At 36.9% G+C, this 27,985-nt stretch overlaps 1 protein-coding gene across 2 annotated transcripts in view; it reads left to right on the plus strand.

The window, feature by feature from the left end:
• The window catches only part of DGKI (diacylglycerol kinase iota), a 382,485-nt gene that overhangs the window by 228,655 nt on the left and 125,845 nt on the right, over window positions 1-27,985 (plus strand). The window contains exons 19-21 of one of the 2 annotated variants that reach the window (XM_033099049.1): window positions 736-847; window positions 10,997-11,196; window positions 16,352-16,414. In XM_033099049.1, coding sequence (XP_032954940.1) covers window positions 736-847; window positions 10,997-11,196; window positions 16,352-16,414 — 375 coding nt within the window. The remainder of the gene's footprint in view (window positions 1-735; window positions 848-10,996; window positions 11,197-16,351; window positions 16,415-27,985) is intronic. The other variant, XM_033099050.1, reaches the window with a different exon arrangement.

The following is a 27,985-nucleotide window of genomic DNA, read 5'->3' on the forward strand; positions in this document are numbered from 1 at the left end:
TTTTCATCTTAGTTGTTTAAGTGACAGACCGAGATTCTCAGGAAACAGTATTAACTTTCTTTAATTTTCTTCTTCTTTTCTTTACACATCTCTTTTTCATCTCGCTTTTCTCCGTTACCTCCTGTGGATTCTTATTCCTCAACTTTTCCACTTTCCTTTATTTCTCCTTCCTTTTCTAATTTCATATCTTTGTTTCATCCCTTCTTCACTCTTTATTCTTCAATTTCCTTTCCCTTAGGTAGGTGCAAAAATAATTGCAGTTTCAAAGGTTCAAAATAATTCCAAAAATCGCAACTACTTTTGCACCAACCTAATGTTATCTTAGTTATGTGTATATAATATTGGATGCTTACCCACTTCAGTTCCCTTTCCTTTTTCTACTGGTTGGCATGCATATGTCTTTCTCCAAGGCCAAATTCTGGAACCACCCATTCGTCACTCATGGCGTATCATAGAAAGCAGACTTATATGAATCATAGAGTGATACATGTTGATAAAGAATGGGTTAGTAGAAAATTGGTTACCATGGAATGCTTGTGTTGTAAAATTATGGCTCATTTTCACAGATTGATATTATTTTGGAGGTGATAATGAGTCCATCTTCTTTTCTCCTGGAAGGTGCGCACCAAGAATAGAAAACTGTTCTCACATGAAATAAACATTGGGTTTAAGTTAATCTCGAATGATAATCATGAAAGCAATGGAACAGAATCTGTTTTTCATCTTATCTTGCAGATATTGTGCGGGCACAATGCCCTGGGGGAACCCCGGAGATCACCATGATTTTGAACCTCAGCGTCATGACGACGGTTATATTGAAGTCATTGGATTCACCATGGCCTCTTTGGTGAGCAAGGCAACTGTTTTATGGAAATAAAATATGTTTTCGTCACAGAGCTTTTTTCATCTCACAGGACTTTGGTACAATTTTCTTTCTGCCTTATCAATTTATAAACTGTATTATAGAGTTGCTTGGGGAAAATAAGAACAAACAAGAATTCTTTATATCACTAAGAAAATTGATGCACACTTGTTTGAACTTCAAAACTAAATATTATTTGTTAGTTTTCCAGATTAATTTTCTAACAGAATGAAATGCATAGTTTTCGTGCTAATTAAAAAGCGTTATGCCACAGACACATCCCAGCATGATGCAGGAACCTGCCATTTGATATTTTTTTGATTCGGTGAGGACTTGAGTGTTTAGATGAAAAGGAAAGTAGTCATTTGCCTTCATCTTTATGTTGTCTGCTTAAGCATAAGATGGGCATCTTCATTATCACAAAATTCTTGGATACAGAAACACATCATTATTGTGACATTAATGAATATTCATTTGTCACAATACTGAGATCACCCTGCATTTTAATTTTGTTTGCTTGTGTTAAAAATATTAATTTATATAGTGTAAGAGTAATTCCAAGCAAGTTTTGCTATGTATTTCAACTTATTATTGAATGAAGAAACCAGTTACAATTATGATTATCATTTTATCTGGTGTAAATGAGACCACACTATCAGTTTATAAAGCAAATTAAAATAAAGTCTCTACTTGCAACCTTTGGTTAGCACTTGGTTTGTGCTATACCTTATGCTTAAAAGCAAGGAGGTTGTATTTCTTGTTCTAAACAAACCAACACATCTCTCTTTTTCACTTATCTCATGGATTTCAAATGACTTTTCCTAAATCACTTCTAATTAATGAGATTTAACAGAATACCACGTTGTGACTATGGTGAGACTATCCATCACCTGAGGCGGTGATTTTGCTGCTTCCATCTGCCATCTCTAGAATGACATGGTTGTTAACTTTGAAAGATTGGGCTGGGATTGATGTCATTTTCAGAGTTGTAGCTCACATACAGCTCTTTCTTTCCAAAGGTCTGTATACTAATTACAGGAGAAGACTCAGCCAAGAGCAGATAGGATTAAGTTCAAGAAGGATATGTACCAGGAAGAATTCTTGGAGGTGACCAAAACAGCTCCAAACCTGGCCACGTGTGTTTTACCCATTCATTTATTCACTGATCCAGTAAACATTCACTGAATGTTTCCCCCGTGCTAGAGTTTCCTAGTCCCAGCTGCATGGTAAAAGGCTGTCAGGAAATAAATATTGAAGAGAAGATGATTGCCTACCTAGGCTTGGCAGTCAAAGAGAATGTTAGATACTTTCCCCATTGTTCTTAGGATCAAAATTGGAATCTTTACTTAACATCTTTATTCAATCTTGGCCTGCACGGTTGCGTTTCTCTTTGATCCTCCAGCCTTTCCCACTCTCCTCTTTGCTTTCTTTCTCAAATAGCCTCTGAAGTCAAGTAGAGCTTCAAACATTCCTTGCTTCTTTCATACCACAGGGCCATCGCACATGCTGTCTCTTTTTAAAACGTTCTTTACTCTTCATCTTCTGTAATTTTTAAGTCCGTATCTGTGGCAGGTTCTTCTTATAGTCTTTTTTGGTTTGGGTTGTTTTTGCCTACAATTGTATAATTAGCATCTGAACAGGAAAGAGAAGGCAGACCAAAGCTGGGTAATTAGAGGAGAGTTTAATGGAGGGACTCTTTATAAAATACAGTGCACTGGGTTTATGAGATGCAACAATGGATGAATTGATGGTGCGAAGGCAGGGAAGCACTCAGCTGTACCAGAAAGAGAACTATTTGGCAAGGACCCCACCTGATAGGAATAGCATTTGTGAAGCAGAAGCAGCCAGCCTGTGCCAACCTGGCAGGGAGGGAGCTAGGGAGCTGTGCATACGTACAGTGGTCTCACTCTTGTTCTCTAGACCTTCTTCTGGTGCTTCTCTCTGGAAAAGTCTCACCAGCAGCTAAAGGACAAGGGAACCACTGATACAGACTATATGGGACAGCTTCCCAGGGCATAAAGGAGGGCCAGGGAGGGCGAGGCCCACTGGCAGTGGCAAATGGTAGGTCCACGACTCCAGTGTATCTCTGCTACAGAGCAGAGAGCCTGATACCTGTAGTGGGCCATGAGTAAATGTGACAGAATAAATGAATTTTTCCAGGAAAAGAAGAATGGGACTTGACCTTCTGGAAAAAGGGAAATTCGTATACACTCGGAAGTATGAGAGATCATGGTCCACCTTGGGAACTATTACTAGTTTCATGGAGCTTAAATGGAGGTGAAAAGTGAGAGCCATAGATGATTCTGGAAAGGCAGGCAGGGGCCAGATCACAGAGTGTATTATTGAATTTACCTAGGAGTTTTGACTTTATTCCTAGGTCACTGGGGAATTAGCGAAGTGTGTTTTTAAAATATTTGTGATGGGAGAAGTTCAGTATAAAAACAGATAAACTATTGTATTGAAGCCTCATGGACCATCACTGAGCTTCCGTAATTATTGCCTTATGGACAACTTATTTCTGTCCCCACCTATCACCTCCTCCCTGTATTATTTTGAGTCTCAGACATTGCATCATTTTATCTATAATTATTTCTGAATGTGTTTTTATAAAAAAGACTTTCTTTTACGAACACAATCACAACATCATCTTATCTAAAAAAGTTAAAACACTAACATCTGAATATCACTAAATATTGGCTCAGTGACCAAATTTCCAGATATCCCCCAAATGTCATTTGTTTCTTGTGCTCTATTTGTTTGAATCAGGATCCAAATAAAATCCATTTGTTGTGATTGGTTGACATGACCCTTTAAGTCTCTGTAGGTTCCCACCCATCTCTCTCTCTCTCTCTCTTATTTATTTATTTTTTCATTTATTTGTTGAAGAAACCAGGCTATTTGTCTTGTAAAATTTCCCTGAGTCTGAATTGTGCTGATGACGTCCCTGAGGTACCAATTAACATATTCTTCTTTTTCCTGTTTCCTCTAAGTTGATAGTTGGATCTCGATGACTCAGACACACTTTTTCCCCCCAGATCTATTTTGTAGGTGGTGTTTTCTGCTTCCAAAATTTTATAGATAATGTCTGGTTCTCTCACTCTTTTTTTTTTTTTAATAGTCTTTAATGATCAGTGTCTGGATCCAGGATTCATTAGGGACTGAAAAGTGGTGATATTCTAATTTTATCCTTCTTCATTTATTAACTGGAATATTTCTATAAAGAGTAATTTCTCTTCACCTATGAGTTGGTTACTTCTTTATACACTTTGTGTCAGAAAAGCAGAATAAGTGATTCTGTTTCTTTCTTTATAAATTTTCAAAATAATAAGTTAATTCCCTAGCATCCTCTGTTGGTGACTGTGGTTTTTAAATGGCCTTGAATTTTTGGGCACTTCTCCCATCAGGAGTTTGGGTCTATGTACCTTCCCCTTGAATCTGGGTGGGCTTATGACTATGTGATGAATTGGATACAGTACACTTGATGCCATATATCTTCTGAGGCTGGATGATTAAAAACCATGCAAAGTCTGAGAGATACGGGCAATATTGAGGGTCTCTAGTAGGAATTTTGTAAATTCAAGGTATTATTTGGTATTTAAAATGTGTCACTGCTTCCTTTTTGAATATTTATTGAGTAGTTATTGAATCCAAAAATACTCCACTGAGTCCCCAAATGACACCCTGCCAGGTAAAACAGTTACGGAATGACCAGAAAGGTGAACCCTGTTCTCTGGGTGCCCACAGTTTGATGTTGTGGGGAGAGGCGAAGAAATAAACAATCACTGTCTGATGTAAGACTTTCTAAGAGAACGGCACGTGTGAAGCTAGAAAGGAGAAGTGAGAGCAGAGCAGTCTTTAGAAAACGGGACATTAGCGAAGGTCTCACAGAGGAGGCAGGCGTCTCTGAGTGGGATTGCCAAGTGGCCCCTCCACGGAGGGATCAGCCTCAGGAAGCACGGCGTGCCAGAACTACAACCGTGATAGTGGCATCGAGTGACTCTGCATACAGTGAATAAAGACATGTCTATAGGGACAGAGCAGAAACAGTGCTTTTTGTCTTTTTAACTGTTCATGGGTGGATTGAAGGAGATGGTGGGAAACACGATCAGATTTGTGGTTTAGAAAGATTACCTGGATATCGGTGTGAAGGGTGACCAGAATCTCTACCGCTGGGGCCAAGTAGACAAATCTTTGATGCCAAGGACATTGGCATCAAAGTCCAGGTGAAGGAACAAAGAGAGCTCGAAGTCTGAAACAAGAAAGTGGGAATGAAAATGGAAGGGATTGGTGAATTCAAGAGTTACTTAGAGTGACTCATTGTGAAGGATGAACAAGGAATATAAATGAATCCCGGGGGGCTAGCAAGGTCATTAGGTAAAGGGTACATATATTAAATGAGGTAGAAAATATAAAAGAAAGAAAATATCGCCCCCAAAATGAACTGTTTTATATAAGTCAAATTTGAACCCCCTGTGAGACATCTAAGAAAATACAGAAAGGGACAATTTGAAATAAATGTTTAGAGCTCAGGAGATCCCTCTAAGATGGGGGAGAGTATTTTGGGGGCCTATCAAATTCTCTTTCCTTACTTACTATCATTAGTAAGAAGGGGAGAAAAATAATAGTAGGTGGGAATTGGTGAAGAGGAAATGGAATCCTAAAATTATGTCAAATAATTTTTCTCTTTACATGATTTGAATAAAGTAATATATGTGACTAGCTAGTATAAAATGTATGATTGAATCTCAGATACTAGTGACTCTAGATTGCTTCCAAGATAATAAAAAAATCTACCTAGGAAAAGCAGAGTAATATTGGCATATATTCCTATATTTTCACACAAGTATTCCATTATTACTTATATAGCAGTGCACCATTGTATTTTTTTCATTTAAGATGAAATAATTTTCAGTCATTCAATTTCACATTTCTTAAAACTATTCTATTGATTATGTTTCTAAGAAGTAAATTGTTTAAAAACTCATTCATCTATGTAAAATGATTATATAAACAGAAGAATGTAGTTATTTGGGGATACGTGTGTGTATGTTTGTATATTTAAAATATTCAGAGTAGTACTTTAAGAAAGATTTGAAATAGAATTACTGGAATGGGAAAAAAGATTGTATCTTTTAGACTCTATCCTGTAATTGCAAATTTCACAGCAGAAGTCTTCAATTCATTTTACTGGTTGAGATACGTTCCTACTAATTAAGATGATTCTTCATTGAGTGCTTGGTAATGTGATTACCTTTTGGATTCCACACAGGTCATAATCACACATTGTAATTTGTATTTATTTCTGCCACAGTTCTCTACCATTATAGTTGTGAAGGTTCTTTCATTCTGAGTCTGTTTCAAAATAATCTAAAAACTTTTCAAGACAGTTCAAAGCGTTATTCAGATTGAGGAACTGGGAACTTAATTTGCTATGCAGCATGAAATCCAAAGATTTCAGTCTCCTAAACTTTAAAGAGAGCATAACCAGTTTTCTTTTTGTTAATTGAAATTAAAATATGTAGGTTCTTTTATATTTATGAGTTAGAAAAGCAAAAGGTTACACAGCGAGAAAAATTACATGGAGAAATTCCCAGGGTTGAAGTTGTATAGATGCCAGATAATACAATCTTTTATTGTTTTAAGAAAAAAGTAACATTAAATGTTTGCTTAGTTTGATAATACACATAAGTGTAAGAACTAAAAGTAAAAATATTAGTCATGATCACATGACCCATGACTATTTATGTTTTGATGTATTTCCGTCTGTCTAATTGCTTTATTTCTATATTTTGAAACTAACAAGAAATCATATTATTATAAGTAAAATCCATACAATTTTATTTCCTTGACTTATGTTGTTCAAGACCTCCAATATTATGTCGAAAATATTCATTGCCAGTGAATAACTCCTTCCCTTGAAAGTAATGCTTCTAAAGTTTTACTCTGAATAAGATTTTCTCTCTGTGTTTGGTGGATGACCTTTATCAGTTAAAAAAAAAGTTATTTTCTGTTTCTAGTTGTCTAACAAGTTTTTATCCTAAAAAGCACTGAACTTTATTATCTTTTTCTACATCTTTTGAAGTGAGAACAGGGTTTTTCTTATTTAAACCATAATGTAGCAAAATTATAATGATTCATTTTCTAATGTTGAATTATCTTTAATTCTCGCAAAAAATAAAAACAACCCACAATAGATCACAATTTAGTGTTTATGTAATAGATCAGCAGGAGCAATTTTTTGTGTGTGTGATTTTGGTATTTATGATTATAAATATAATTTAGGGTACAATTTTGTTTCCTTATACTGTTCTTACTTGGTTTTGTTATCTCAGAAGCCATAGCATCGTGTTATCTAAAGCTACTTTTTTTTAAAGTCTTTTTTTTAAAGTTGGGTAGAATTACTTGTACATCATCTGGTCTGCTTGGCACATTTGGTAATGGGGGAGGGTGAGATGAGATATATTTTTGATAGCTCCTTCAATTTTTAAAATTGGTTTAATCTATCTAATTTCTGTATTTATTACACCAAATTTTGCAAGTTGTGTTTTTTTCTAGAAGTTTCTCTTATGTAGGCTTTTTAAATTATGAACATGCAGGTCTTAATAACATTCTTGTATGATTTTCAAGAATTTCCTTTATTATTATTATTTCTTATTAGCTATTATTTAGCTATCCTTTTTTGTTTATTAAATAAAAATAATTTTAGGTTTTCTATTTTTGTGCTTAGTCGTATAAGACTACCTTGTTAGTCATTTAGAAAAAGCAAAAACAGATTTTAGTGTTGTTGATTATCTCCATTGTTTATTCTCCAGGTCACTGATTTCTGCCTTGAGTCTTTCGTTACAGGGATGAGACAGAGTCAGGGGCTGGCACAGTGGTGAGAAAGGAAGGAGGGGAGGACTTGCCATTGCTTCTCTTCTCCCTCAGCCCAGGGCTGTCCATCCTTTTCATCTGATAGCAAGTAGAATAAGGACTAGAGTAGTAAGAAGGAGGGTAAGGCTTGAAGAGAGATGGAGAAAAGCATCCTAGGGCAGAGTACAGTGTGGAAAGACAGAAAATCTCAAGCCATTCCTGCAGAGTGAAGGGAACTTATTATGGCCTGAGAGTAATAAATGCAAAGGATGCACTGAATTCAGGGACTATTTTTGTTATACTCTCAGGTCATGTGCTACCAGAAAGCCAGTATTTGAAGGTTTTACGAGAGGAAGACATGCTAGGTTGAACAGGTCATTGAATGTCTGTAATTCATAAAACAATCTAATATTCTCAGTAAATGATTTATTCTAGCAAATCATGGAGCTATTAGGGCATGAGCCTTAATAGGATGTTAAGTTTAGACCAATGTGAGTGATGGAAAATAACTATTTGTGTTAGGTATTTAAAAAATTCCCTTTACTCTAACTTGTTCCAAAAATCATTCGAAGTGACTATGCTATTAATCACTAAAATAGAACTGTCTATCCTGAAAAGTTAGCTCTGGTAATTTCTCCTGTGCCTGTGCAGTGGTCTTGGATTGACTCTGAAATGCCTGGGGGCCTGCCCTTGACACTGTATTTACCGCTACATGTTTGTGTATTTGCTCTTCTATGGTGAGGCTGAGAATATGGCTGACGTGTGGTCTACAGCACTGCGTATGCCTTTCCATACCAAGGACTTGGAAAGCAGTTCAGCAATTTTCAGTCCTGTGAAACTCAGAGGACTAAGTTCTTACTTAGGAACTTCTGCATTTTTATTTGTCATCAGGCCTAGTCAAGCCTGGGGAGGAAAAGAACTAAATGGGATTTTCTTTAGTGGATGAAGAGATACAGTTTGGTGAGATTAATATTGGGCGGAGACTTAAAGGCAAGGCAAGTATATTGGAAAGGTTCCGGATATGAGATAGTGGCTCAAATCCATAGGTTAACTTAATGGATCATTTAAGTACAGCCAGAAAAAAAAAAAAAAAAACCCATCTTAAGCTGAATACTAGAGGATGAGCTAATAGGCCAAAAAGAATTTTAGAAAATTCTCAGTGCATTCTCCTCTGTTTTCTCGTTCTCCCACTCACTGAATAAAATTGTATGTAAAGCATATTAAATGCTTTTAACATTGAAGGTATTCAATAATGATAAGTTCTTTACTTTTCAGTTTTTTGTTCTATTTTCTTTCCCCCACTCTGTCCCTTTGTGGTCTTTTTCTCTTTGTATTTAATAGATAATCAGGTTTCTATTGTTCAAATTAATGCAAATATAGAAATAATTCAAAATATCATATAAATACAAATTTCTGTCAACCAAGTAGGTGGAAGTTGACTTCACAAATCTCAGTTAACAAGGTTTTTTTTCCCCCATTCATACAGATGAGACATATGAAACAAGCTGATAGTATGTATGGTTTTCTTTTTTCCTAAGTAATCTTTTTAGATTTTGGGCTGGAGTTAGTATTTGCTTTTTGGGCTAGAGTTAGTATTTGACTCCTTCTTTTAAGTTTATTTCATTATAAATTAATTGATGCTCAAAATGCATTACACTATAACATTATTGAAAAACTATTTAACAGTATCTTCAGTTTAGTACATCTAAACTTATGGCACAGCAATGCTACTCATTGTATGTACTCAAGAGCATATGTATTCACCAAGAGGTGTATACAAGAAAGTTTACATCGGTAACAGCCCAAACTGGAAACAGCCAGAAGTTTACCAGCAGAATAGATAAATCCATTCTGCTATGTATTACTCAAAAATACTGATGAACAAAAGATGTCAGACACAAAAGAGCATATATTGTATAATTCATTTTATATGAAGTTCAAGTTCAAGCAAATCTAGGGTGACAGAAGTCAGAATAGTGGTTCCCAACTGGTTGGTGGAGGAAGTATAAGTAGATTGGGAAAGAGCACATGGAAATCTCTTGCTTGCTACAAATTGTCTAAAGATTGATCTGGATAGAGATTTGCATGTGTGTGTAAAAATATTCATCAAGCTGTATAATTTGTGTACTCTATGTAAGGTATAAGCAAACATGCATTGTATGATTTTCATTTATCCTTAAAGAGTAAATGATAACATACATATATATAAACACACACACACACACACACACACATATATATATATATAAACATATATATATGCTTTTTTTTAATAAGGCAAGGAAGTTATACAAATTTGCTCTTAGCAACAGACTTTTAATATTGGATTGAATTTCCATTTTATGGCTACCATGGTGAACTGAGTTCTTATTATGTTTCATTTTGGTCCTCAGAGCTGCTTTACTTTTCAGAATTTTTTGATCACATCATTAATATTATTTTGCATTTAATTGATTTTATATAAATTAGAAGCAGCTTGAGTGGGTTTTAGGTAAAAAGGAAGAGCCTGGCCAAGTTTGGAAATTAACCAAGTGTGGGCTGCATATTTAAATATTAATATATTTAACATATGAAGTTACATGTATGTTATAATATATAACTATGTATTATGTTTATATTTAGATAATATATTTTGTATTTTATATGTTTATATTTAAATATAGTATAGAAGCTATTTAAACTACCGTGTTTCCCTGAAAATAAGACCTAGCCGGACAATCAGCTCTAATGTGTCTTTTGGAGCAATAATTAATATAAGACCCAGTCTTATTTTACTACAATATAAGACCGGGTCTAATATAATATAATATAATATAATACAATATAATATAATAATATAATGCCGGGTCTTATATTAATTTTTGCTCCAAAAGACATATTAGAGCTGATTGTCCGGCTAGGTCTTATTTTCGGGGAAACACAGTATGTGCTTTATCTCTTATGTTCTTTTTATTTGACTTGCATTGTTTTTGTTTTTTTCAAATGGGAGTAGATAACACAAAGAACAACTTCTGTATTAAACTAACATGATTAAATTAAGACTGAAAATATATAAAAGTGGCTATCCATTTGAATTTATGGTCAAGCTTCTCAGAAGTTTAGAAACTTTACTTCATGTGTATTAATGACTTACCCAAGGTTTCTTATTTTACTCGGCTAACAACTTTCAATATGTTTATCAAAGGACTTTTGCTTCTATATAGTGGACTTGGGATTTCTAGCTTTCCTGAGTTCACTCTTAAGAACTAACCCCTTGCTTCCTATTGACTCTTATTTCTGCAGGCCGCCCTGCAAGTGGGGGGTCACGGAGAAAGGCTGCACCAGTGCCGGGAGGTCATGCTGCTGACTTACAAATCCATCCCCATGCAAGTGGATGGGGAGCCCTGTAGATTGGCCCCGGCCATGATTCGGATATCCTTGAGGAATCAGGCCAACATGGTACAGAAGAGCAAGAGGAGAACGTCCATGCCTTTACTCAATGAGTGAGTCTGCCCCCTGCCTACCTTTCTGAACCCGAAGACCGTGGAGAGGAGAACGTAAAGCATGTGCATGGTGGGGACCTCACTGTGTTGAGAAAGGAACCAAGTCCAGGACCCAGCCGTTCCTTGGCCTCTCTCACATTTTCCTTCATGTTTTTTATACAGTGACCACACCCTTCTTTTAGAAACCATTCCTGGATTGTATGCTAGATTGATGATGCTTCTTCACTGACCACCACTGGAGTGTATATTTACGGGGACCAGCAGAAAGTCATTGAGTGATTCTAGGGCCATCAAATGCATCCAGATAAATATGCTCTTTTTTGTTTGGTTTTAAGAAGGCAGACCGGTGGCCTCCTCTTTACTCAGGTCACTGGGAGAGTGTTGGTTTCTCAATAGCAGAGCTGGATTTTTGGCTCACCTCTCTCCATGTTGCATCCCTGTCTGCCTGTTGGTAAATTGTCCTTTTCCTGATGCTCCCATTTTGGCGTCCTGTGTACTCTGGTGCTTCCGTTCAATTTGCAATTCTGGGTGGCATCCTATTGTCTAGATTTAACCTGACTCGACTCGAAGCTTAAACACCTAATGCTTGTATCCCACCTTGGCCCTTTTCTTTCTTAGGTGTTTCGTTAAACTGATTTAAGATAAGGTGGTAATGACTAGATATTCATCTTTTAGTGTCCCTTCATCTGACTTAAGGGTTGGAGAAGGAGATGGAGAAAGATGGGGATTTGGGACATCTTTTTTAGTATCTTCTATATATCATGCCCAGATGCCTAATCTGACTCAAGGTAAGGCCATTTCAGGGCTCACCCTTGAGTTATTCTTCTGTCACAGTGAGGGATGCTCCCAGGTGCGCCTCCTGTTTGTGGCCTGTGATGCATGGTTACCTGTTTGTACTGAATGGCTGGCTTCCTCTAGTGTCTGTGAAGCAAGGGCATGCTTTTCCATGTATTTATTGAGTCAATATGACAATCTACAGAAGTGCCTAGAATAAATCAATGACACAGGTGCCATAACTCACTGCCAAAACTTGACTTCACCTCTCTTTCTGAGATGGCATATGTTGAGGAACAGCACTAGACAGGGCTCTTAAAACGTTTCAGTTTTTGGTGTCTGCTTCTCAGTCTGAAGCTGGGGTGACAGATCCTCTCTCCTCTGCTTCCTCCTTTCCCAGAGTCACTCTGGACTTCCCCAGCACGCTTCCTAGATCTTTATCCAGAGGGCCCATTTAGTTGTATCTCTTGTTTTGTTTAGGTTTTGCAGCTAGTGGAACTCCTAGATTATTTCTGGTGCCTCTACTTTCCATTAGGTTGAGTAGACAATTGCTTAGTTTATATGCTAAAAAAGGTAAGATGTCAGCAATCATATATGGTTAAACCATATTCTTTCTAGAAACATTAGAGTTAAGCCTTGAACCATTCGTTTGGGAGAAATCTCTGAACTACTAAGTGAAAAGCTATCTCTGAGACAACACTGTAGTCCAGGTTGTTTTGGGTCATGTGTAGATAGTTTGTTAAGAAGCTAAAAGTTCTTAATATCTGCAGGCAAAGAGCTTCCATTCTCATGCCTGGGACTTCAATACTGAATAATCTGACCAGACATGGAATTGTTTTTAGGTATTTAGTTTCAAGCTCCTCTTGCCCTGAATTCATATTTGTATTTGCTCAGTAACTATATTGTTAAGAATTCACTTGGGCTTTCTTCACACATAAAAACAAATATAAATTGTTTTTTGGTTTTGTTTTGTGCTCATGATACACGTGACAAATGCTGTGACGTTATTGATTTTTCTGGGCAGAGGTGTTCAAGAAGCAGCCTTAGATCATTTGTAAGGCCTATGTGACATGGCAATAATAACATGCTGTTCTTTTTTAAAAAGAACGCATATAAAACTTTAAAAATAACACAGATATTCAGTACTACTTATGAAAATTATTCAACACTATATATTTTTAGAAAAATCAATGCAGATAGCCTGTTTTCAAAGGAAAGCATAATACCTCATTACCCTATAACACTTGTTCACTAAACCACTTTCTCTCACTCACTGATCTTATTCACACTCTGGGATTCGATTGCTTCTTTCTATTTCAGTAGAAATTCTTGTTTAGAAATCTAACTTTTTTCACTGGATTTCCAAGTGGAATTTCCAGTTTAAAGGCAGTCTGATCATAAGATATTTTTATAAGTTTTCTTCCACCTCCTGAGTCTGCTAAGATTTTCTCTCCCAGCCATGGTTATATGAAGTTCACTATTATAGCCAAGTCAGAAGGAAATCATGAAAGATAATTATTTCCTTCCTTCATTTTTTTCCATCCTTCCTTCTCTTTTTTCCCTTTGTCCCTTGCTTATTTATTTACTTATTTATTTTTGCTAAGACTATATCTTTCCTCTGTTTCATTTGCCTGTTTTCTTTCAGAAGAAAGAGAATTGGTCTAAACTGTCTTAAGACTTTTAGTTTAAAATCCTCTACGGTGTGTCATTGCGGGGAGGGGAGTTTTTCAGTCAGAAGAGGGCAGCTTTTCAATTCATCATGTTTCCCCAAACAACTCACAAGTTTGCCCTTTCTTTGAGAGATGACGTCTGCACCCCAGGCTTCATCTGTGACTGATAAGCTAATGAGTCTGAGATTGTGTTCTCAGCAAGGATTTCTTCTAAAAACTGAAGACTCATACCTAAATATCTTAGTTGACATCTTTACCTGGATATCTCATAGCAACCTCAGAATACATGCACTGCTACTAATGTGCTTACTATATTTCTTTTGCTTTCTCTCCTGACCATCCACATTTGTATGAAGAGAACCATCATCCAATCATTCACCATGTCCCTGGCCCCTGGAGTCCTCTCCGTCACCTGCGGTTTCACATATTCACTGCATTCTTTAAAATCTACCTTCTGTTTATTCCCCACTTCTTTAACTCTCACACCGTCTATCCGTCCTCTCTGCTGGTTACCTCTCGGTGGCACTGCTGAAACATGCTTATGATTCATTTCTTTACTTCCAGTGTTGCTGTCCTTCACACAATGTCTTTTCCAAGTTGCAATGACCTTTCTAAAAATATAAAGCCCGTAGTCCTTAGCTTTACAGACCTTCCTGATCACTGAATTCTTCATCTTTCCGTGCTCCAGGGACGATTGCTGTTTCTGGAGCACTAGCCTGTCTTTTGCATCACCATGTTTTTGCACTTCTGTTGCTCTTCTGTTGCCCTCCTCACTTCCTTTTCGTCTGCTAACTCTCACTCAAGTTCAAGACTCCATTGAAATATCACTTTCCCTAAGATTCCTTTTCTATCTCCTTCTCGACACTAAATATACCATTTAGTGCTCTTACCATGCTCTTTGTCACATCCATCACACCATTTGTCAAAAATGGTGTGATCATTGGTTTGCTTGTCTCTTTTCTTTGCTCTGTCGGAAGACCTTGGGATTTTTCCTCTTGGGGTCTCTGGTACCGGTCAGTGGGTGTGAGACTCACTACATGGATCAGATCTGTAATGTTCTGTCTGTTACATTTCGCAGAAATTATTTCTAAAATAACATGAGTATAAAATCTCATGAATATAAAAATAATCTAGGAAATGTCTTGATGATACTTGACGATAACTAGTGGAAGGATTTCAAGATGTGATTCACATGGATACCTGGAGAAATTCCCATGAGAAACAGTTAAATAGTAAGCCGTTATGATACTACTCGAGCTTCATTTATGCAAAAAGGAAAAGATAATTTAAAAATGGTTTTTTTATTTAAAATCCCATTTGTTATTACTATATATATACAAATTGAAAGGCTAGGCCCCATTTGTGTTCAGTACCCCCCAAACCCCCAAACAATTGGTACTGGAGCATATCTCATTTTATCGTGGCTTATGAATCTACTCAAAATATGAACTCCAGTAAATACGTTCCCCCAAAAACATAATAGAGGAGATCTGTCTCCTCTAGGTTCATATTCATGAACTAACAATGTGGAAGCCAGATACATTTGATTATACTCTCTATTTGGAAGGCACTTCAGAAAGAGATCAGAAATTTAACATTACTCATGTGTTTTGGGAGAACTTAAGCTAGCTGTTACCCTGAGTTCACAGGTCATTAAGACTACATTATCAAGGGTGATTGTATTGTCATCCAAAGGCAAGTTTTCTAGTTGGCAGACTTTGAATTAGGCAACCAGAGTCCATCATCCTGGTTGCTGAGTATTATTGATTATAACTCTTAGTCCTTTGAGAAGAACAGGGAGTTACTTCATGGTGACTTTATATGAGAATTTACATGCCCAGTGGGAAATATGTCTATTGCAGTTATAGTGAAACTGTTCAAATCATCTGAGAGAATGGAGAGAATAATTATGTCAAAGTCACAGGAAATATGGTGGTTAGCTTCTTGAATTCAACATTTTGTCTTTTTGAATAGTCACTCAAAACTCTCTTCTGTAAAATGAAGAGACAAAAGGGAGAAGTCTATGGTTTCAGTCTTCTACCAAGAATATGAGTGGAATTACAGCATCACTGTGGTGAATTTAGGCTTTTGGGGGATTCCCTTTGGAGTTCTTAAAAAGCCTTTGGTATTTAAGCAAAGGAAGTTAAAATTCTTATTGAGTCACTCTTTTCAAGATGGCGGTCTTTTCACATGGCTGTTCCTACAAAGCCCTGGAATCATGAGGACGATGTTAAGGGACGAAATATACCTTGACTCTCCTCAAAGATAGTTGACTGTACCAGCCTACCCTTCGTGTATGCATGCACGCGTGCGTGTGTGTGTGCGTGTGTGTTGTGTGTGTGTGTGTGTGTGCTTCCTCTCCCTGGATGTCCCGAGTGACCTAGAGCAAGAGAGGAATGTCACCCCCTCCTGCCCCTGCAGCCCTGCCCAGCACTCCCTCCTGCACCTGCCCTGTGCTCTGCCCCGAGCTCCAGTCCGCAGCTTGCCTCAGAGCCAGCCCCTGCCGTGTGTCCTGTTGGCTTTGTCACTATCACCGGCTTTTTGGATTATTTTCGTGGCTGGCTTGATTTTCCTTTTCATTCACTGTTGGGCGACGCGCTCATTGAATTTCTGTTTAAACTTTGTGTGTCTCTCTTTCTCTCTCCTGGCTTGTTCCCTGTCTGTCCACGCTGTTGTGCTGTCTTCGCTGCTCATTCCCTTGCTGCCTCTAGTCTCCATCAGGTGCAAGCTGCGGACCTGCGGCGAGTGTCTGCCCCGCCGGGCTCCTTCACCATGTGAGTACAAAGCCGGTCAGTTTTTACAGTTTCTCTTTCCCCCTCGTCTCCCCGCCAGCGTTAGCTGACCAGCCTCCTCTTCCCTCACTGGCCTGCTTCTCAGATGAAGAACCACCATCTTTACTCTTTCTTTGCTTTGAGATGGAGCTGTGAAGTTCTTTCTGTTCTATTTGTCTTGTTCCTTCTCTGAGTTCACAGTTTAATTTTTTCCCATAGTTGCATGGGGTTGTATAAAATTGCATACGAAGCACTGGTGTTTATGGCAAGTTGGTAATACCGTTAGATCATTCCGTTATCTGTGGCTCAGGGAGGACTCTGAAGAGGTGCCTGCTCACCTTGGTTTGTGGACAGACCCCTAAAATTAAGTGTGGAGTTTTGAGTGTATGTACCTGCATCTGTGCATTTTTCTGGATCAAGGAAGCATAGCTATAATAAAAGAGCAATGAGCCCAAGCTGTCATTGAGTTAGCAAAATGTATGTTATACACAGTAATTTGTACTTAATATGTTCTATGCTTTTTTTTCTTTCTGGTGAAAACAAACAAAAGGAAAATATGTTTTTTAGCACTTCCCTTCGGGACTTTTTTATGTCGTGGCCTCTGTCTTGTTCATCTTTCTTTTCTCTGTCTTATATATACTTAGCTAGATTAATTATGTTTCAGGTCCTGTTACAGATGCTTTACGTATGTTAACTTATTTACTCTCCAACAATCCTATGCCATATGTGGTATTATTATCTCCAATGTGATACACGAAAAATCTGATGCACTGCAAGGTTAAGTAACTTGTCTAAGGTCACACAGCTAATAAGTGGTAGACTGGGAGGCAAACTCGGGCAGTCTGACTTCAAAGTTCACGCTCTTAATGATTTATAATCTGCCACCATTCATCTGTCAGGATCCTAGGTATTTCTCAGGGCCTGGATGAATGATTGCTTTTTAAAATAATTCTTCTTTGATTCTTGCTGTTAGAATTAGTTACGTCCTCTCTGGAGCTCCCTATTGATGAACTGACTATAGTTCTCAAAGTTGAATAGATTGATATGAATTACATTAGCTATAGCTCTGTGTGTATCCCACACTAGACTTAGGCTACTTCAGATCATTGACTGTATCTTCTTAGGAATCTTTGTGTCACCAGCCCTGATCACAGATCTTAACACAACATGTTCTGAAACTAAACATGATTGGTTGTTGGCTGGTTAGTAGAGTGACTGAAAGAATACAGGTCTAAGTTGAACTGTACAATAGCGAACATCTAGGGATATGCCAAAGTGATTCCTAAAGTTCAGTTATGTATATCTCACTTTCAACCCCAGTGTTATAGATACACATTTACTTATTTATTCAACAAATATGTTTTTCAAAAATATTGTTTTTATACCTGCTCTGTGTCAGACACTGTTTTGTGCTTGGTATCTAGCCGTGAGCACAGCAGAGAACTACCTTCATAGGCCTTAAAAGTGAGTGGTCAAAGCATCAAGAAAATAGCATTTAATTTCCAGTTTGGAGGCTATTGCTGAGGTACATTCTGTGTTCTGCATCAGGCCTGTTAATAAACTTAGGTAGAAGGAATGGCTCTAAGTTGTCATTATTTTCAGTGGCTCTATTTATAGAGTTCAGAGAGTAATCAGAGTATCAACAATAGAAGTGAATGAGATATTCATATTTCTGTCACTGTTTAAGTTTTGATTGTGTTCAGTTTAGTTGTATGTAAATGAAATGAGGCATTTTTTTTTCTTATTCCAGGTGTGTATGCTATAGGAAGGTAAATTGTTAGGTTTGTTTTGATTGGCTGTAACAGGCAGGATACATAGCTGTGGCCACTTTAAAACTCGAGTATTGATCTAAAACATTTTATGTTATATGTCACATATTAAATATTAAACATTATAGGTTTAATATCGATACATGTACCTGATGAAATATTTATGTAATAATTATATGATTAATATATAATTCATAATAAATGAATTAGAGTGTTATTTTTAAAATGAGAAAAACATTGTCAAATAGAGCAAGGAACATGGAGAAACTCCAAGCACAACAATGAGTATTGTGTCTTTATATATCATGGCAGTGATAACTTAGCTTTGACCCATTCTCACGCTGCTATTTGCTATTTTTAGCAGTGTTTAAAATTCACATTAAGTTGCTTTTGTCCTTATGAAAGTCAGGACTCCCGTACGTATCTAATATGTAATCCTTTGCAATTTGCCTCCTTAACTGACCATAACAACTTTAGGATTTATCAAAGTTGTTGCATATATGAATCATTTGTTCCTTTTTATTGCTGAGTTGTATTCCATTTTATGGATGCTTCCACTTATTTACCCATTTACTTATTGAAGGACATCTGGATCTGGGTTTTTTCAAGTTTTGGGAAATTATGACTAGACCGGCTAGAAATATTGATGAACAGGTTTTGTGTAAACATGAGTTTCATTTCTCTAGGTTAAACACCTAGGAATGGGATTCCTGGGTCCCATGGTAAGTATATGTTTAACTTCATAAGAAACTGACAAACAGTTTTCCAGAATGGTTGTACCATTTTGCATTTCCAGCAGCAATGTATGGGAGTTCCAGTTGTTCCACATTCCTGTGAGCACTTGGTCCTGTCAGCATTTTAAAATTTTAATAATTTAATTCTAATTTGAGTGTCTTTTCATGTGATTATTTGCCTATTTTAGAAGCATCTGTTGAAGTCTGGATTTTGTCAAATGCTTTTTCTGCATCTATTGATATGATCCTGTGGTTTTTATTTTTCATTTTGTTAATGTGGTGTATCACATTAATTGATTTGCGGATGTTGAACCACCCTTGCTTACCAGCAATGAATCCCACGTGATCGTGGTGTATGATCTTTTTAATGTATTGCTGAATTCTGTTCGCTAATATTTTGTTGAGGATTTTTGCATCTATGTTCATTAGAGATACCGGCCTGTAGTTTTCTTTTTTTGTAGTGTCTTTGTCTGATTTTGGGATCAGGGTGATAGTAGCCTCGTAAAAAGTGTGTGGGAGCCCTCCCTCCTTGTGAATGTTTTGGAAGAGCTTGAGGAGAATAGGTGATAATTCTTTTTGGAATGTTTTGTAAAATTCACCTGTAAAGCCAGCTGGTCCAGGGCTTTTGTTTGTTGGGAGATTGTTGATTACTGATTCAATTTCCCTGGTGGTAATCAGTCTTTTCAGGCTTTCCGTTTCTTCTTGAGTTAGCCTTGGGAAGTTGTATGCTTCTAGAAAATTGTCCATTTCTTCCAGATTGTCAAATTTGTTGGCATATAGTTGCTCATAGTAATTTCTTAAATTTTTTCGTATTTCTGTGGTGTCTGTTGTCACTTCTCCTCTTTCATGTCTGATTTTATTAATTTGGGTCCTCTCTGTCCTTTTTTTTATGAGTCTGGCTAAAAGTTTGTTGATTTTGTTTATCTTCTCTAAAAACTAACTCTTGGATTCATTGATCTTTTGTATTGTTTTTCTGGTTTCTATTTCATTTATTTCTGCTCTGATCTTTATTATCTCCTTCCTTGTACTCCCTTTGGGCTTATTTTGCTGTGTTTTTTCCAGATCCCTTAAGTGTGAAGATAAACTGTTGATTAGTGATTTTTCTTATTTCTTTAGGTAGGCCTGCAATGCTATGAGTTTTCCTTTTAGGACTGCTTTCACTGCATCCCATAGACTTTGAGTCGTCGTGTTTTCATTTTCGTTTGTTTCGAGATATCTTTTGATTTCTTCCTTGATCTCATGGTTGACCCATTCATTATTTAGTAACATGTTATTCAGCTTCCATGAATTGGTGTGTCTTCCAGTTTTTTTTTTCCTGTTCTAATTTCCATTTCTAATTTCATAGCACTGTGGTCAGAGAAGGCGATTGGTATGATTTCAATTTTCTTAAATTTATCAATACTTGTTTTATGGCCTAACATGTGGTCTATCTTGGAAAATGTTCCATGTGCACTTGAGAAGAATGTGTATTCTGCAGCTTTGGGGTGAAATGCTCTGAAAATATTGATTAAATCCAAGTGGTCCAATGTGTCATTTAAGGCCATTGTTTCCATATTGATTTTCTGTCTGGAGGACCTGTCCTTTGTTGTCAGAGGTGTGTTGAAGACCCCTATTATGATACTGTTACTGTTGATCTCTGTCTTTATGTCAGTCAATATCTGTTTCATATATTTAGGTGCTCCTATGTTGAGTGCATAGATGTTTACTAGGGTTATGTCCTCTTGTAAGATCGATCCCTTTATTATTATATAGTGCCCATCTTTGTCTTTTAATCTATTCTTTATTTTAAAGTCTATTTTGTCAGATATAAGTATTGCAACTCCAGATTTTTTCTCATTTCCATTTGCATGAAATATCTTACTCCAATTTTTCACTTTCAGCCTGTGTGTGTCTTTTGATCTGAGGTGAGTTTCTTGTATACAGCATATACAAGGGTCTTGCTTTCTTATCCACTCAGCCACCCTATGTCTTTTGACTGGAGCATTTAATCCATTTACATTTAAAGTGATTATTGATAGGTACACAGTTATAGCCATTTTTTAAATTTGTAGTTAGATTGTTTTCATCGTTCTTCTGTTTACAGAAGCCCTATTAATATTTCCTGCAATGCTGGCTTGGTGGTAATAAATTCCTTTAGCTTATTCTTTTCTGGGAAGCTGTTTAGCTCTCTTTCAATTTTAAATGATAGCCTTGCTGGATAAAGCAATCTAGGTTGTAGGCCTTTGTTTTCCATCACTTTGAGTACCTCCTGCCACTCCCTCCTGGCCTTCAATGTTTCTGTAGAAAAGTCATTTGATAGTCTTATGGGAGTTCCTTTGTATGTAACCCTCTGTCTTTCTCTTGCTGCTTTTAGGATTCTCTCTTTGTCTTTAAGCTTTGCCATTTTAACTATAATGTATCTTGGTGTGGACCTGTTTGGGTTTATCCTGGTTGGAACTCTCTGCACTTCCTGGGCTTGTATGTCAGTGTCCTTCACCAGGTTAGGGAAGTCTTTGGACATTATTACTTCAAATATGTTCTCAATCCCTTGCTCCCTCTCCTCACCTTCTGGTATTCCTATGATGTGCATGTTGTTGCTCTTGATGTTATCCCAGAGGTCTCTTAAACCATCTTCATTGTTTTTTATTCATTTTTCTTTTTGTTGTTCTGTTTGGGTGATCTCTGCTAACTTGTCTTCTAAGTCGCTGATTCGATCCTCTGCTTCATCTAACCTGCTGTTAATTCCTTCAAGTGAATTCTTTATTTCAGTAATTGTGTTCTTTAGTTCTAACTGGTTGTTCGTTATGATTTTTCTATCCTTCTTTATGTCGTCACTAAGCTCCTTAAACATTCTTATCATCAATGTTCTGAACTCTGTCTCTGGTAGGTTGTTTACCTCTATTTCATTTGGTTCCAATTCTGGAGTTTCTTCTGTTCTTTTATTTGGGACATGTTTTTTTGTTTCCCCAATCTGGCTGACTCTCTGTGTTTGCTTTGATGTATTAGGCAGATCCCCTAAGGTTCTTAGTTTTTGCTGGGTTATCTTATGTAGTATGAGTCCTTCATATTTGACTTGCACCACTTCCTTCTTCTCCTCTGCATGTGCTCCAAAGGTGACTTTGTGTTGTGTATATAGTCCTGTTAAAGTTGATCTTTAATTGCTTTTAGCTTGTGAGTAGGTGGGATTGACTCCTAGGCAGACTAGTTGTGAGACTTGGCTCTGCCCACAGCACGATGTTCTGCTGCGTGAGGGTTGACCACTTAAATGAGGGTTGGCCTCTATCGGCTCTTCTGCCTGTAGAGAATTCCCTCTGGGTGTGTCACTTGTAGGTCAAACCTGGTCATACTCTGGTTTGGTCTGGAGTTGGCCTCTGAGTGTGTTGAATCTTGAGCTGGGCCCTTCAAGTAATCCTCATACAAGTCTCTTAGCTGTTTTGTGTGATGAGCAGAGAGTCCTTTGATAGCTTATAGATGTTGAATTTGTGGTAAGCTCTGGAGCAGAACTCAAGAAGTTCGTGCTGCCACCATTCCTATCAACAGTATCTTTTGTAGAGCAAAAATTTCAACTTTTAACAAAGTTCAAGTTACCAGTTTTTTCTTCATAAAGCTGTGCTTTGGTGTTATGTTCAAGAACTCTTTGTCTAGTCCCATGTCATGAATATTTCCTCCTTTTTGTTTTGGAAGTTTTATAATTTTACATTTTGCACTTAGGTCTGTGATTTGGTTTGAGTTAATTTTTGTATAAGATGGAAGGTTTGGGTTAAGGTTAATTATGGTTTGTTTTTTGCATATACATGTTCAGTGGTTCCAGCACTATTTGTTGAAAAGACTATCTTTTTCCATTGAATTGCTTTACTTTTTTTTTTGATTAAAAATAAATCGTCCATAGATGGTATGTAGGTAGATAGATGGATATGCATGTATATGAATATGGATACATTTGGCTAGATATAAATTTCTGGACTCTATCCTGTCTTGTTGATCTACATATTTGTGTCCTTGTCAATGCCATATTCTTTTCTTTATTGTACCTTTAAAATTAATCTTAAAATCTAGTTCTGTTGTTCTCTCAACTTTATTCATTTTCAAAATTGTCTTGACTATTCAAGTTCCTTTTTCTTTCCATATAAATTTAAAATCATAAATTTTGCCTATATCTTCAAGAATCCTTCCAGGACTTTGACTAGAATTGCTTTGAATCTGGAGATTGATTTGGGGAATATAGATATCTTTACTATGCTGAGACTTCCAATCCATGAATACCGTATGTCTCTCCCTTTGTTTATTTTTTGCAACATTGTTTTGTAGTCTTCACCATACAGATCTTGTACATATTTTGTTATATTTGTGCCTAATTTTACCTTTGGCTATTTTAAATGCTAGTTTTTAAAATGTTGGTTTCCAATTATTTATTGCTAGCATATCGAACACAGAAGTATGATGAATTTTTGTGTGTTGATCTCGTATCCTGTGGTCTTACTAAATTCACTTTTTATTTCTAGGAGTTTGGTAGTATCATTAGAATTTTCTATATAGTCACACTTATTGTCCATTAACAGAAATCATTTTGTTTCTTTCTTTTCAATATGTATGCCTTTTTTTTCTTTTTGCCTTATTGCATTGGTTAGGATTTATAGTATGATGTTGAATAAGAGTGGTGAGAGTGGATATTCTTGCTTTGCTTCTGATATTAAGAGAGAATTATTCCATCTTTTACCATCATAAGTATGATTTTTAATCATAGATTTATTTGTTGAGGTACTTTTTTCCAGACACCTGGGAAAGATTAGGGAGAAATGGAGTTATCTGTTCTTTAAATGTTTGTTAGAATTTCCTCATCCATCTCTACCTCTAGATTTCTTTTTTCCCTTTATAACTATAAATCCAATTCCTTTAGGAGTTAAAGGACTACACAGGTCATCTGTTTTATCATGGGTGAGTTTTAGGGGTTGGTTTGTTGTTGTTTTTTTTTGTAGTTTTTTGAAGTTTTTGAGGAACTGGTCTATTTCATCTAAGTTGCTGATTCATGTATTTAGAATTATTGCAATATATCCTTATCCCTTTAATGTCTGTGGAGTCTATAGTGTTGGTCCCCTTTTATTCCTGATCTTAGTATTTTTTTCTTCTTTCTTTTCTCTGTCAATCTTAGTAGAGGTTTATCAATTTTATTATTTATTTATTTATTTATTTATTTATTTATTTATTTATTTATTTATTTAAGAATCAGCCTTTGGTTTCATTGATAGTTCTCAGTTGTTTTTCCTTTCCTCACATCAGAGGTCATGGGCTCTCCTAGAGCTTTCTCTGCCTATACCCAGTGTCTGTGTCAGGCTTCGTGGTGTCTGGAATCTACACTAGGGTTTTTGGAAGTCAAACAAGGGAGAGCTCACCACGACTTTGATAATATTTTAAATTTTGTTCTTCTCCAATCTGCTATCATTTACGTTTCAGAGTTCTCAAATAGCTGCTTTATGAATTCTATACAGTTTATTTCTCATTCAACAGATATTTATTCAGTGCCTACTATCTGCCAAGCACTCATCTAGGCACACATGGAATACAAAGATAAGTAAAGAAAAAAGATTGGAGAAATCATGCCATAATATAAGAGCATTTACTACATGTCAGGCAGTGGTCTAAGCGTTTTACAGACATTAACTCATTTAGATTTTATTTTATTTTTTTATATCTGCATTCACTGGGGGACAGAGAATGATGTATGGCTACCCACCTTACCCAGAATCAGAAGTTCTCTACTGCCTTTTAAAGCAGAGAACTGTCACACTGTATCCCCTTCTTATGCACTGCCATTACTCAGAGACTGCCATAGCTGAACTCAGCAAAACAATTCTGCAGAGAAAACACTGTATTTTGAACTACCATCAACATATGTTAAATGTATTATGCCATCTTGCACAGCAGTTACAATTTGAACATAAACAAGATGTTTCCCAATGCAAAATTGCGTGGATTTGTTACCTTGGGGAAGACAGAATTAGGCACAGATCCATGAAAAAAGTGTGAATTATCATATTTGACCACAGGCTGAATATAATTCAGCATTCTACAATAGCTATTGATAAATAACACATCTTGGTAAAAAATGAAAGTAAATTAATTTTTGTTCCAAGAAGAAAGGGAGTTTCACTAAGAGAAATATTTTTGACATGTCTGTTTTTTATTGTTTGTTTTTTTTTAAGTGGTTCTGTTTTGGGTTGAGTTTAGGACTGTTATTGTTGAGAAACTACCAAGATGGAGCCAAGGATCGTCAGTCTTCATGACTAAAGAAAACCTAAGTTGGTCATAGGTGCTAAACATTTGCATGCGGGCCACTGAAGTAAACGAGCAGAGTAGATCCTTTGAAGGACCTGCTTTCTAAAAATTCCTTAATTCTAATGACATCAATGGTGTTATTTTAACATTGTCTTGAATTTATGTAGTATGCTGGAAAAGGTCTGTTTCTTTTATTTATTTCATACTGGCCCTTTAATTCAAAAATAAAACTCAATCTGCTTTATTCAGAACCCTTTGTCTTTTCCTCTCTTCTTTCTAGAAACTCCCTTCGGCCACACCCTGGACTGTTGTCAGGGAGTAGTAAAAACATTTCCAAAGTAGAACTTTACATGCTTACCTTTGTAAACTAAGAGGGTTACTTCTAAAGTAGCCAAGAAGATCCATCAGGCATGGTTTGCCTCAAAATGAAGTAAGCTGTTGGTGGCTAATAACACACAACCCTTCCTGAGAACCTCAGGCTTAGCAGACCTGGGCCAGCTTGGCTTCCAGAAGAGTGTCTGGGGCAGAAATCTGTCCAGATTCTGATTCATGGATTATAAATTTTGGGTCATAGTTTCTGGACCCAATACCAATTGTGAGGGTAACAAAAGGGCCTAAGCATTCAAAAATTGTGACTGTATTAGTTGTTAATGTTTTTGTTATTATTATTCGCTCCCTGGGTGATTATCTCTGAGCAGTAAGGTTATAAATACTTTTTATTGGCTTCCTATATTTTCTGATTGCTTTTAATGAACATGCATTGCTTCTTTAAAGAGAGAGAAAAGCAAAAAAATAAAGTTCATATTTTTAAAAGAGCAGGAGAGAATTGCTAAATTCATAAAATCGAAAGAAATGTCATTTGTTCAATCCCAGAATCAGCTAGTGAAGCATAAGAGTTAGTTAGCTTCAGGCTTTCAGAAAAGCAAACTATTTGTTGTCTGAACCTCTGAGCAGAAGAAATTGCTAAGCTTCACCCATCTTCTTTCTTCTTTTCTCTCCCTCCCACTGCCATATTTTCTGGGTTATCTTTCTAGTGATTTCACTTTCCACTGTCTACGGTTTCTTGACCTTTAATCAGGCCAAAATGTCATGCTTTCCTTTCTTTTTATGCCACTTCTCTCTGCTGGTTCCATAAATCAGATATACCAAATTGAAAACACCAAAGAAAAGTAAGTGAGAGCTACTTGGGCTTTATCTCTTACCAGTTTTCAAACTTGAGCCCAGGCCACATCTCAGATAATGGCCGTTTTTCTCCCTGTGTTCTGTGCGTTTCCCCCAAGAGTTTCCTCACTCCACTGCTCTGTTCCTGCTCTGATAGCTAGAGGGAGCTAGTGACTTAAAAAGAAAGGGCAGCAGGAGTGGACAAGGTCTCTTCCTCCTTATTCTGTAGTATCCCCCTCCCCGCCCCCAGCACACACACACACACACCTCTGGTAACACCTTTCTGTGCTGCGGATCTGGGGGAGCCCTCTTTTCGTCTCTGCATGATATTGACCATGCATTTCAGTTTCTCAGATATGAAAGAAAGGCAGTTTAGTCCTGGGATTTCTATCAGCTTTGAAGTTCTGTTGTGCTAAAATTCAGGGTATGACCCCAGACTCTATGAAAATCTGCCCCAAAGGGATCTAAGGCATGAAATAGGCAAGACTTCCCATGGGACACCACAGGGTCGGGCTTTATCCCTAGTACTGATCACGGAGGCCAGGCCCTGTACCACTTCATTATGCTTAAGAAATCTCTCACCATGGTCTAAGAACACTAGTGGATTTTAAGTACTAAGCACCTGGAGTTCTGGTCCAGTTTAACACGCCCCTAATATTAACACCGTATGTGGTAATAATTGCTACTATTTCCATTCCACAGGTGAGAGAGTGAGAATAAGAAATGTTGGAAAACTTGCGTAAAATCATGTGCTATAAAATGATTAACATCCAGTGCTGTCTGCTTTGAAGGCAGCAGTTAAGATACTGAAGTCTATTGTCAGTATAACTTCTGGTCATTTTCCTGGGTGTGTGTGTGTGTGTGTGTGTGTCTGTGTACACTTAGTCATATATGCAATTTATATATTTGAGTCACACCGTAGTATGTAAACTTTCCAGCTTTTTAAGAAAATGTGGGGATGAATAATAACAAAATTCAATGCTCAGTGTTTCAAATGTGTAAATCTTTAGTATTATTGGTTTGCAGTTCAAATGTTATTATAAGAAAGATGTCAGAATGACGGATCCCAGGTAAAATTAAATTCCAATACAGCTAAAGAATCTGCAGAGTCCTTTAGAATAATGATGGTGTTTGGTCTGTGAAAAAGGCTTATCAGGAAGAGTCACGCTCACATCTATCTGCAGTGGGTGGGTGGCGCCTGTGTTCTTCTCTTAGCAAAAGTAAACACAGATCGCAGAATCTGCAGCACTTATGTAAAGGCGTAACACATTCAGGACTCCCTCTGCATTCAAAATGGTATCTCTTTGCTTTTAAAATGTGTTTTTAGAGGTGAATTATTCATGTCTGCGTAGGTGTAGAACCAGTCTTACAAGTCAGCACTTCTTGCATCATGGAAGGTCACTTCAAAGGTGGGTGAAGTGAATCTTGACTCAAGTGCTGTTGACTTTAGGTGCAGGCCATAAGAAAGCTGTATGGTACAAGCCCATGTGAGGGGTAAGGAGAGTTAGCAGGAAGGCTTGGGTGTAGGATATGCACCGGGCTGACTGGGAGAGACCTAAGTGGGAGGTCAATTCATGAATTTTTCTTTTTTTAATCAAAATGAATGGAAGAAAATCTGATCTTAGAAATAGCATTAATTCAATAAACATAATAATAAT

The sequence above is a fragment of the Rhinolophus ferrumequinum genome, chromosome 26, assembly GCF_004115265.2.
Source record: "Rhinolophus ferrumequinum isolate MPI-CBG mRhiFer1 chromosome 26, mRhiFer1_v1.p, whole genome shotgun sequence".
NCBI classification, from domain to species: domain Eukaryota; kingdom Metazoa; phylum Chordata; class Mammalia; order Chiroptera; family Rhinolophidae; genus Rhinolophus; species Rhinolophus ferrumequinum.